This window comes from Aythya ferina (genome assembly GCF_964211825.1).
Source record: "Aythya ferina genome assembly, chromosome: Z".
NCBI classification, from domain to species: Eukaryota; Metazoa; Chordata; class Aves; order Anseriformes; family Anatidae; genus Aythya; species Aythya ferina.
Window position 1 is genome coordinate 66,117,985 of NC_140299.1, and position 12,969 is coordinate 66,130,953.

The 12,969-nt window shown below is 36.6% G+C and overlaps 1 protein-coding gene across 2 annotated transcripts in view; it reads left to right on the forward strand.

Annotated features, from left to right (window-relative positions):
• Nucleotides 1–12,969, forward strand: part of DTWD2 (DTW domain containing 2) — an 89,898-nt gene that overhangs the window by 26,995 nt on the left and 49,934 nt on the right. For both annotated transcript variants that reach the window (XM_084503745.1, XM_084503746.1), the window contains exons 2-3: nt 2,863–2,953; nt 8,049–8,143. In XM_084503745.1, coding sequence (XP_084359871.1) covers nt 2,863–2,953; nt 8,049–8,143 — 186 coding nt within the window. The remainder of the gene's footprint in view (nt 1–2,862; nt 2,954–8,048; nt 8,144–12,969) is intronic.

Here is a 12,969-nt window from a genome sequence, read left to right on the forward strand (position 1 = left end):
TTTTGGAATAGCTTTATGTAGTAGATTTTCATGCCTTAAGCTCTCCTTAGTAGAAAATGCAATCATGGGGAGAACTTTAACAATTTCTCTTGTTAATGAAACCAGCCATGTAATAATGGGGAGAAACTAAGGAATCAGAGTGCAAAACTTGAGTTCCCAGTAAATTTGTTGATCAAAAATAGGATGAGCTTCTATTTAACACTTTGGGCTCAGGCAAGAAACAGCCAGTGGGAGTATTTGATGGTTCCAGGTTGTGAGGAAACTGTTTTCAGAAATTTTTGTTTAAATCAGTTACATGTGAAGAGAAAAAAAATGGAAAAAAAAAAAGACCGTGTTACGGCACTGGAAAAAAAAAAAAAAAAAGTGTTACAGCTTTGGAGAACTGATAAGAGATTCATCAGACCTGGAAGTGAGGCTGGTTTTGATAGGTTCACAGTGAAGGGCCCCGTTACACCCCCCTGAATATCGAAGTTAATGAATGCTTAATTTTAGGCTCAAGGCCTGTAAATAATGGAACAGAATATACTGTATTTATGGAGGAGTAGCAACAGAAAAATGTCAGCACTAAAAGGCGTTGAAGAAAGAAAAAAGGCACTGAAGCATTATTTCTGGAGTGCATGAGAATAATTTCCATTTTGTCAATTTTTTGGCCATGAGATTTTTAGTCTAAATGTTTTAAAATACTTGTTCCAGTTCTTGTTTTGAACAGTACCAATTCCTTCCCCTGCCCCCAGACTGGATTTAGATTGTTGTTAGCTAACCTTTAACTGTGTACCCCGTGGAGAAGGGAAATAATCTCTGTGTCGCAGTAGTTAGGGCTAGAAGTAGGGGGCTTAAATTAACACAACCTGCAAGCTGTTAAAGAGCAATTTATCCACTGTTATTGCCTTTTTATAGTGCTGCCATTTGCTGGTAAGAACTAATGTTTTGTTTTAAGATTGACTAGGGAACAGTTATGCTGGTTTAGATCACCAAAACATTTAGTGAGCTTGACTGGGTGCGTGCTCTCATAAACAAGCATTACAGTGTCTGACAGTGGGGCTGGACACAAACTTGGTCAGGGCCTAACCTGAGAACTTCAGTAAATCACATCTGCAGCAGTGTTTGATTACTATGTCTCATGAATGATCAACATACAAGCTTACTTTATTTTATTAATCATGGAGAGCTTTGTTAGCAGACGCTGTATGATTTTAGGTGGTAAATACTGGTTCACCATTGCTTCAGAGTTCAGGAAATCCATCATTTTTTAAGTAACTAAATAATATACACTAGTAGCTGTTGTGCATCTGTGTGTGTGCATAACAACTTCAATTACTCCTTGTCCATCTTTAAGCTTAATTCTTTGCTCCTGTTTATTCTTGGCCACCCAGCATATTAGTTTAATGCCAAGTAATATTTAGGTTAATTTATGTGTTCTTATGGTTCCACTAGTAATTTTAACAGCTGCAGTGCAACAACAACAAAAAAAATCAAATATTTTTTGTTTTCTTTTTTTTTTTTTCAGGCTTTAATTATCCTGATAAGTTTTCTTTTTTCTTGTCTACTATATGTTTCTGCATAGATGGAATTATAAAAAATGAAACTGGTTATAAATATAGTATGTTTGGGGTTTCCTGTGTATATACTTTTAAAATACTCTATTAGAAATAGTCTATCAATTATAATTATTATATATTATATTCTAGTATTGTTGAAACACTAAGTTGGTATGAAATGCAGTAACAGATTTGTAAAACTGCGGTATGGTTGCTCCTCTTGAAGACGATGAAAAGGTTTTTATAGTGCTTTAGTCCTAACCAAATCACAGGAGGGGTTTGAACACTTCTTGAAACTATCTGAATGAAAACCTTGTCTTCTTTTACATGTATTTTTAGAAGCAGTAGAAATCTCAAACAGAAGTTTATCACAGAATCCCAGAATTTCTATGTTGGAAGAGACCTCAAGATCATCGAGTCCAACCTCTGACCTAACACTAACAAGTCCTCCACTAAACCATATTGCTAAGTTCAACATCTAAACATCTTTTAAAGACTTCCAGGGATGGTGACTCCACCACTTCCCTGGGCAGCCTGTTCCAATGCCTAACAACCCTTTCGGTAAAGAAGTTCTTCCTAAGATCCAACCTAAAACACCCCTGGTGCAACTTTAGCCCATTCCCCCTCGTCCTGTCACCAGGCACGTGGGAGAACAGACCAACCCCCACCTTGCTACAGCCTCCTTTGAGGTACCTGTAGAGAGTGATAAGGTCGCCCCTGAGCCTCCTTTTCTCCAGGCTGAACAATTCCAGCTCCTCACAGGACTTGTTCTCCAGACCCCTCACCAGCTTCATCGCCCTTCTCTGGACTCGCTTGAGCACCTCGATGTCCTTCTTGTAGCAAGGGGCCCAAAACGGAACACAGTACTTTCGTATGCAAGCCAGGATGCCGTTGGCCTTCTTGGCCACCTGAGCACACTGCTGGCTCATATTCAGCCGACTATCCACCAATACTCCCAGGTCCTTCTCTGCCTGGCAGCTCTCCAACCACTCATCTCCCAGCCTGTAGCTCTGCTTGGGGTTATTGCGCCCCAGGTGCAGGACCCGGCACTTGGCCTTGTTGAACTTCATGCAGTTGACCTCAGCCCATCGGTGCAGCCTATCCCGATCCTCCAGCAGAGCCTTCCTACCCTAATATAATATATTAGGGTAGGGTATACCTACCCTAATTGTAGTGTATGACAGTGTATTTTAGTACACTGTCATAAGGAGGAGTTCTTAGTGTGCCTTCTTGGATACGGTATATATTTGTACAATATATTAATGCCATCTGACATAAATTGCTGATTAATTTTGCTGTTCTCCTGCTCCCTTTTGTCTTGTAGCCGTCCTCAGAAGGTGTGTTTATGTCCATTCCTGCCCATACATCCGCTAAAAGTCTCCACCTGCTTGTATATAATTCAGCATCCAGCAGAGGTGAGTAAGGCTCTTGTAATTTTTAAGAGTTCATCTAGAATCTTAATGAAGCAAATGGCATACAAGAGAAAACAACCATGTTTTTAACATGATATAATGATTTTGCCTTTTAAACCAGATAATTGAAATGTCACTTCATCTGAATTATTGTGTCTTCTGAAATCACAACTGACTTCTGCAGTTTTCTTACACACAAGACATCTTTTCTAATTTGAATAGGCATACTAGAATTGGACCTTGCCTTGGCTTGGCACAAACTGTTCCAAGAGTGAGTATTGATACAGTGGCAATGGGGCACTTGTAATCAAGAGGAAGGAATATGCTTTATTTATATCTGTTCTCTTTCATTGCTGTTAGTCTTCTGTTATAAAAATATGAGTTATGCAATGCATCTTAGTGGTGACCTTAAGTATTTAGCCAATGGAAAACTGTGGGTTAGCTTCAAAACATCAGGTGTGTGTGTGTGTGTGATTTAGAAGAGTGCATGAGAGAACCACCAAAGCAGCAACTTTCTTTGAAGTTTGAATTGTTTTTTGCTTAAGGTACTTCTGCTTTTCAAAGATGCTAGGTGGTGGTGTAGTGTGTCCTATACTGGACATGGTACAGGGCATTCTATGTTTTTGCCTGTTCTGTGTCTTCAAATATTGAATGGACCCTTAATTTTTGGTTTAACTAATAGGGAAATTTATGTTGGTGTTTTCTTGTCTGTTAACAATGGAGTATGATGGTGGATCACAAGTATTTTAGAAGCTGAACTGCAGTTACAAGGATCTGGATAGGCAGTGTGTTTACAAATTAGACTGTGTCATTCAGAACCTGTATTCTTCTGATCCAGCTGTTTACTTACAGTAGCTCAATCTGCAGGCAGAGTCTTTGCCTGAAGCAACTTCAGCAGAATATAAATGACCAAATTAGAGAAAAGTGTCTAGAGAAACAAAACAGAAGTCATGATGTGTTTGGTCCCTAAACAGGAAAGCTGTGATTTTTAATTGGCTACTTACAGTAAAAATACTGTTTTGTGTTACTTCTTTTCTCAAAAGTTCTTAATTTTACATTAAGTCACTTGATGGAAAAAAAGTTTCAAAATGTGCCAGAGAACTTTGAACTGGCATTTGATTTGTGCTGAATTTCTTGTTCATGGTGGAAGGTATTTGAAAAAGTTTGCACATTCTCTTTAGATTCCATGCACCATTTCTGTGTCTTTCTGAACAGCAGTCTACACTTTTTATTTATCAGCTATCACAACAGTTGTCCACTAAAATGGGATGCAACTTTTGTTATATGGTATATGTAACTATTGGTATATGTTAATGGTGACAACTGATCCAGGCAATGTGATCCAAGTTATGGTAATTCATATGATAAACTAGTAGTGGAGGACCACTTTAAGTGAAGACAATCTATCTTAGAGGAAAAAAATAACTCTCTGACTATACAAGGGAACTTGGCTTATTGGAGATGAATACAAAGAAAGACTGAGAAGCTAAGAACGTGGTATATAAGGACCTTTGGAAATGTTTTAGATTATTACAGGTGATTCTTTTGATCTCAGAACGGCAGAGGCATGATTGCCAAAGGATAGGTTTGCTTTGCTGTAGCTGTCTACTCAAAATGCAAAAAGTCTTGAAGGCAGATAAGCCTTACGGATTTAGTATCAGTAGCTTATCCTTGAGTTTGCCTTATCATTACAGTTACTTTTGAAATGGACTGTGGGGTATATCTCATTAAACTAACCAGACAGGCAATGTATTTCTCCTACTGCACATCAGTGCTGACTTGACTTTCATTCTCCACGTGCTTCATTATTTATTGGCTTTGGAAGTCTGCAGTGCAGCGAAGTAAACCACCAGCTGTGACCAAATGACTATTTAGACTTGTATTCAGGCAAGATGGTAATAGAGGAAGGTGGAAGCAGCATTTCCTGTGCTCTTTGATTATGTGTGATTATTTGTGACTGTGACTCCAGTCCTTGCAATTCAGAGGGCATTCTGCCAGATACACACGTGAGGTGCTTCAAAAGAGAGAGGAACCTCTCCATGCACAGTAGTAAGGATTCTCTAAGATCCCAGATTAGGAATCCTGTCATCCAACTTCCACCTTTGCATAGGTCCGTTAATTTTTGAAGGAATTTTAAGAGAATATAGTATTTCATGTCGAGGGGTAAATACTTGTTTTCTGAATAGTGTTAGTGTACCATTGTTTATAACGAGAGTACTTTAAAAACAAAGTAGATACAAACTCACTATCCTAACTAGCAGGAGTAGTGGAAATGTGAAGAACTTATTTGCATAGCATAATTTCTACTTCTCTTCCTTCTTTGCACATATTTATTTAAATAAATAAATAAAACCATTTTCTTATCTTTCTTCTCTCATGCCTACACTTATGGATCTGATGGTCAGTGGCATAGTCACGTGTACAAACTCGTGCGCACATTTTTCTTACCTTTGTCTTTTATTGTCCTTGGAGTGACCTCCAGCAGAGCCTAGGCCATTTTGTACTTTTCCAAACCTGGGTGTAACTCAGGACAGAAGCCTTAAATCACAGCAGAGAGTGTCTGTGTAGATTGATTTGTTTCTCTGCCTTCCTTCTTTGCAGAAGCATAAGAATTTTCATTGTTAAGAAAACTTTCATTATAAAGAAAACTTGTGTGTATTTAATGAACTTATGTACTGATCTCATGCTAGTAATTAGCTTTTACTTGCTCATTTTAATATTTGTTTTGTAGAATAGTCTTTATTGAACAGCAAAAATCAAATATAATTTGCTATTTGTCTTAGCAATTCTTGGAAAAAAAGGGAGGAATTATATCTGTGAGCTTTAATAAATATTTGTATTTGTTAGAACAGTCTGTTCACTGTAGAAGGACAATGCTATGTTAACAAAATATACCATGGATTCCCATAAAAGTAAAAGAAAAAGAAACAAACAATAAAAAACAACCTGAAAGCCAATCAACTCCTCCAATCCTATTTCTACTTCTGTACTTCAATAGTCTAATAATGAATAAGCAAAGAATTGCAAATCACTATTGGGACACTAAGAAGAACAAAGTTGAGAGTAACTGTCCACTTTCAAACCAGAAAATGGAAACTAACTGACCTATATATAAACTATTTAAATGCAGACATTTTTAAGAAGAAAATTCTAAACAAATGAAACCTATTCTAATGGTAGTTTTGCTTAACCATTTTTAAGTTTCTGTTCACAAACAATTCTTTTCAGCTTTGAATTTTATATTTTATCTTTTTGTAAACATAGACTGTTTTTTAGATTGGAAAGCTCCATCTTTTTCTCTGCTAGTAAGAAAATGTGTTTCTTTGATAGAAAGGTAATTCTGAAATAATGGTATGACACTGATTGGAATGGTTGAATGACTTTTCCTTGACTGATGATAGCTCCTTTTGTTTTGGTTATCAGAGACAAATAATTGATTTTCTTCCAGTTCCTTTATTGCCATTTTTTACATTCTTATGAAGAGAGTCTTCTGACTAGTGAATTGGAGTGTTATTTGATTATGATGAAATAAGGACAAATAATCCTGTACTACAATGATGACTTGTTTAGCTTTGCAGAGATAGATGGAATGAATGGTAGATTGAAGGATATTTCTGCCTCCCTTTGCTAGCTCTTCATTCACCAGGTACTTTGATCTTCATCTATCCCTAGGATACATCATTCTGCTGCTGCAGTGCATAATGGTGGTGTGTGTAGCAGGACTACTTCAGATCCATGATGTTTTATTTATACTTTAGTGAATCAGTAGGTATGGAACAGAAGAAGCAAAATTAATAAAGGTTTTAGGCAACAGTGATAAAGGTACTCACAGAACTAATTTAACAGCAGTCTGGTAGGCAATGAGAACTGTAGGCAGCAGCACATTGATACTTGAGGAAGGTAACAGCCACCTGGAGAGAACTGAGAGAGCTAATCAAGGCCTTACTTGTTCACAAATACTGAATTGTTGATATATGACTTATAAGTAAAAAGATGCCTCCCCCCCGGAGGTTTTACGTTAATTAATCTTGTGGTTTAGGGACTGATCTTTGGTTTTCATTGGCAGAATCCTAAGACATTGAAACTGAGAATACTGTAAGAACTAATTTTTTATTGGGTTTCAGACTCTCATAATCATAGCTCAACCTGTAGCGTCTTGACTCCTGCTAAATTCAACTAATGTCCATCCTTTGTTCCTCATGTGATTAAAAAGACTGAAACCACTTTCATCTCAGGGTTTTCAGTGTTGGCTTTTTCTTTTCATCAAATGCGAGATAAACCCACACTCCCTCTATTTTGCCTGGAAACCAAAACTGACATTTTCTCTGTACTCTTTAACATTTACTCATGAGATCCTAAATATTCAAAGTCAATTTACAGTACTGTCTGGATAGATATTAGTATGTTCCCAGCTGTGTTACGTAAAGTACAGAAACAAATACTTTCTTCTTCCTCTATTTTCTGAAGCAGGTGTCCTCTAGTCCAACACAGCTCTCTTGCATGCTCTTTGAGATCTGCAGAGCCCCTGACCCCCTTACAGTCACGGTAGTCTTCTCCGCATGTGCTGCAAAGATGTAGGCAGATGCTTGGTCTGCACAGCCTGAGTGGCACAAGGCACTTCTGGCAGCATTGGCACTGTTCTGCTGGTTACTGTGAAGTGACCATAGGGTGGAGATACTTGTATTGCACATTGTTTTGACACACCCAGTGCTCCTATTTTTAGCACCCACTTGTGAAAATCAAGCCCTCCCGTTATTTTCCAATATGGAGACATTCTATTATGTTAATGCTAACATTTTTTGCCCTACTTATTACTATTCAGTGAATTGTTGTTAATTTTAATACCGATAACCCAGCTGAAACTTTTGCTAACGATGATGAGTTAGGACAATGTTGAGTTTAATGTTATCAAAACAATATGGTTTGAATGTATCTGAATTGGATATTTTTTGTGTAGGTCCTTTTCTATTAGCTGGTAAGATTGTTCTGTGTCTGTAGTCAAAATAACTTGAAAGTAAATTGAAACATTAATAATTCACAGAAGCCCTCCTTGATTTTTTATCAAAAGTAACTTTTTCTTTTCTTTTTTTTTTTTCAGGAAAGTCGAGTGTTAAGGACAGTACCTTTGCTAGCAGCTTGTCTTCCTCCAGACAAATGTAAAATTTTGATTGGTCGACGTTTTAGTGAAGACAGGTGAGCAGGATTGATTATGCACATATCTGAGTGTCTGTAAATTGTGGAGGTATTTCTTTCAGTATCTTTATTAATAGCAAGCACAGTTCTTCATAGTTCTTAATTTTCATTTCTAGTGTGCACATTCCTTTCTGATATAAGCTTCTGATTTCCAGCAAAGATTTATTTGGTATGACAGCTGAAATGTTTGATATGTCTTCCTTTAGTTTGTAGCTTCTACTCTCTCAATTTTTAGCAAGATGCTATAGCACAATGTTTTCTCTCTCATAATGGTCTGGTTTCTTTCCTTATTTTCAATTTTCCACTTTATTTGCTACAATATCACCAGTATTTCAAGTAGGAAGATGGTTCATTCTGTCTTTGCATTGGTAGTAAATGACAAGGCATCAAGTTTTTCAGGTCACTTTTTGCAGCTGTGGTGCTCTTCGAAAGTTCCAGACTATTCCACTCTTAGGATAGCTTTTTACAATTCTTTTCTGACCCGGTACTTAGTTTGTCTTGCTGTTCTCTATGATTCTTTCCATATTTACTTTGTTTGACAAACCACTTGATGTTACTGAAATGCAAGTTTGTATTTAAGTGTGGGAGATTGTACTTGCAAAGGGAGTCCAGAGGTGAAAAATTCTTAGAGAATGTATTTTCTTCAAATCCTCTTCTTTTTCCTCTGATAATTAATTATAAGAAAACACAGCTTTCAGATCTCTTTTTTTAGCACTTTGAGACTTTGGACAATATTGGTCTCCTAGGTAATGTCTTTCATCTTCATTAGTCTGAGAAACCAGTTCTTGGAACAAATGCTAATGAAATTTTACTACATACATTTTCAATAAAAGCAAACAAAAATCATGAATACTGATGAAGCAAATTAATTCTAAAATTGAGTTTAATCTTTGGAGAAAACTTTTCGTAGAGTTCACTGAACACAAATGTCAGAAAGTGATTCAGAATACTGCACCCACACCTTTGCATTGTCTGTATGATAGCTACAGCACATTAGAAATACATCGCTTTTCTATTAGTCTTCTATAATAATCACTGTAATAATTATCTAAGAAGTTCCAGGCCACAGGGAAATTGTACTTTCTTCCCATTAAACCTGAAAATGAAGTAACTTTTTATACTGATGTTTGTAGGGTGGAACACCATCAATGAAGTCTATTTGTAGTAAATCTTCTTAGATTTTTTTTTTTTTTTAAAGTGATGACTACAGGTCATACAAGATTGAATATCGAAGTATTTATCTAACCTAAAGGATTCTCTTTAGGTCAAAATCAGTTGTGGAACATCTCAAACCCCAGTTTAAATAGATTCAGAATTATGTTGTCTCTATGAGAAGAGTATTTTCTGCCACAGAATATGTTGGAGATAGTGGAGGAAATTAAAGTCTTCCTGAGGTTAATTTGAATTTTGGGGATATGACTTTGGCTAGATAATATAGTATCCATGATATGCCTGCTTTGTACCATGGGTATGAGACTGCAGAATTTTGGAATGCTCAGTCATTATCACAGAATCATAGCATTGTTTGGGTTGGAAGGGACCTTCGAGACCATCCAGTTCCAAACCCCTGCCACAGGGTTTGGAAACCTCCTACCAGGTTGCTCAAAGCCTCGTCCAGCCTGGCCTTAACTCCAGGGATGGGGCATCCACAGCTTCTCTGGGCAAAGTCATTGACATCATTTACACAGTTCTGGGAGGTGGAGGGATAAGAAGAATACATTTTTCATACGTTGCAACATGTTATTTCTACATTTTTTTAAAATCTATTTTTTATATTCTTTTTTCTTAGTTATAAATGCAGCTTGTCTGTGTTTTATTCCATATTCCGTATTTTAACTAGCACTAGGTACTTGAAAACCTGTCTAGAGGATCATATCAATGTTATTTTGGACTACAAGCATTCTATCAGGCCATAAACTGGGTAGGTGTGTTTAGATAGCTCACGGTAATGGAATGACTTAAGCTCTTTCTCTGGTGTGGTATATTCTAGTAGTAGGCATCTGAAGACATGGGTAGAACTATTGCAATGTTTACAGTGAATGGGGAGGGCTGTACTGGTCCCTGCCTGCTCTTAGAGTGAAAATCACTGCTAATGGGACTCTTAAAGGCCCATAAAATATGAGCCAAACCACTGCAATTTATCATATATTAAACTAAACTTTTTTTTTTTTTTTTTTTTTAAACCTGCTTTTCTCAAAAACCACACCATCTGTAAGTAATTTGTTAGCTGCTATACAAGTTAGTTAACCAACCTTGCCCCATGTGGGTGGATGCTTCTTTGTTACTTTGAAGAAAACAAATCATTAAAGAGCGCTTGCTGACATTTTATAAGGATTGTTGTTTTGAAGAATATTAAAGCCTTACCTTTTGTTCTTTTGAAGTTCTGTGTTTTTATTTACGTCCTTTGTAGCTTCCACCAGAAATACATAGGTTGGAAGGAAATAGAAATAATGTAAGTAAATCCTGATCTTGCTCTGATCTTGCATGTAAACAGTGCCTACATGTAGAGGGATAATATGGTGCACACGTTCTTTTTTCTGCATTCAGGTAGAAGCCCTACTATGCAGTAGATCAAGGAGAGTGATATCTGTGGTGGTTACCTATACATTTGTAAATTCTCAGAATAAAATGATAGTGGGCATATTTGTATTATCACATTATCTAGCAGTTCTTGACAACAGCTAACAGTAATTGTCATTATGGTTCTGAGTAAAGGTTCAGCCTTACGTGCCAGCTGTTACTTTGAAGTGTCCATCACCACAGCTCTAGCAGTGGCACACCCAAACAGCAAACTGATCATTGCTAATCTAGTGGTCTGAAGAGATCTGCTTTCAGGTAGGGATGAACATACCAGATGAGCTAGGTAGCTGTTTCAGTCTTAGTGCCCCTCTCCTAAAGGGGATGACAAGCTTGTTGACCAAATGTAGCTTATTTTTCCTGTTTTGTCCAAGCTGTACAAAATTACTTGTTTCCTATGGTTTGTAATCAGCATCTAAAACTAATAAGGAGCACAGAGGGATTTTATAAGAAACTACATAGATTTGGGTACTGTAGCGTAACTGGGATGATTTGAAAGCTTAAAATATAGGTTCCTGAAGCTTATGATGATAAGTTTGAAAATTAAGATTTCTTTTTGATTCTTACTTTGTGTATGATTTTTTTAAAAGCATTTCTCTTTAGTATTTCATCTACTCAGCTCTCCCTTCTTGGGCTAGCTTTTGTTGTGCTTGATAACCAATACACAAACTATTCAGATTACATGTACCTTGTCTTTGATTGACCTATGTTGCAGACAAGTTAAAGAACCAGCTTTTGCTGAGTCTTTACAGAAGTAAACAGCTTATTAAAGTTTTTTTTTTTTTTTTATCTTTAATATATAATTGACACAGCAGTGGGAAAGATGAAAAGTGATCACTCAAGTTATTTTTAATTGCTATTTTATTCCCCCAGTCTTGTCCATCTTTCCTGCAATCTGGCATTTAAATTCTGGTAAAAGTACGTAATGTTTCCATGCTGAATTGACTCATCAGATGGCATTACTGAATTGAAAGAGCAGTTCTGCTGATTTTTCCTTTTGTTTTTTTCCAAGTACTTGAAGACTTAAACTTTTGAACTTTTTGGTGTTGATCATGTTACTGACAGAAACTGGGGTTAATTTTTTATATAATAAAATGATTAAAAATGAACAGTTTACCACTTAGTGAACAGTATTATTGTAAAAATAGTACTTTTGTGAATTATTAGTATTTTTTGCTCGCTTCTGCTTTTTGTAGATTTGCAGTGAACTCAGTATTGTAGTACCGTAGCAGGCAGAAGTGTGAGAGAATGGGTTAGCGTCACTGTCATATAGGAGATTTCATTTTACATAAAACTGTAAAATACTTACTTGCGCATCTGACATCTGGCTGGTACTGATTCTGAACCTGTTAAATACAGGCACCTTGCAAAACTCTTTGACTAGAAAAATGACATAAACAAGCAGAGAGCTCAATTAACTTGTATTGACATTTTCAAAACTCAGAGCAAGCTTTCTTCCTTGCATAAGGTCAGACTGACTCCAGGAAAACTAGTTTTCACTTACAACTTCATGAAGTGCCAAAGTAACCTGCGGTAAGACACTTCCAAGATGATAGTAAGGATTAACCAGGCCTGCCAAAAAAGGCGTGGAGGTCTCTGTTTAATTTCTGTATTGCCAGTGGTTCATTGGTTTCATTGGTTTAGTGGTTACTGTATGTTGCTGGTTGTTTCATGTCTTTTTTTTTTTTTTTTTTTTTTTTTAAGTAGTATTTCACTTACTGACTTTGCTGACACTTACGACATTCATGTTGCTCCTTTTCTGCCTGTCAGCTTTCAAATATGCACTAGTTATATACATAATTTCCTTTCCCTTTTCCTCTGCCTTTCTTGTTATGTTCACATTACAAATTAAAAATGATTTTTTTCCTCTTCCTCTTCCTCTTCCTCTTCCTCTTCCTCTTCCTCTTCCTCTTCCTCTTCCTCTTCCTCTTCCTCTTCCTCTTCCTCTTCCTCTTCCTCTTCCTCTTCCTCTTCCTTGTCTCCTAACAGCACAAATCCAGGTAACATTTCCTATCTTCTCCTCTCTTGTATCATTGCATCTGATTATTTTTCAAAACCCATACTATTTTCACAAGCTACTACCTGTCTAAGCCATACATGTTTGACTATGATTTCTAGTCTTCCTTACTTGATGGTATCTGTAGCATTACATAGTGTAACTTCTGGTTTACTGTTCTTTATCAAAAACAATTTTTATTTTATTGGTATCTCTGTTTCAGTGCTTCTGCTTAATAAAGGTATATGTAATT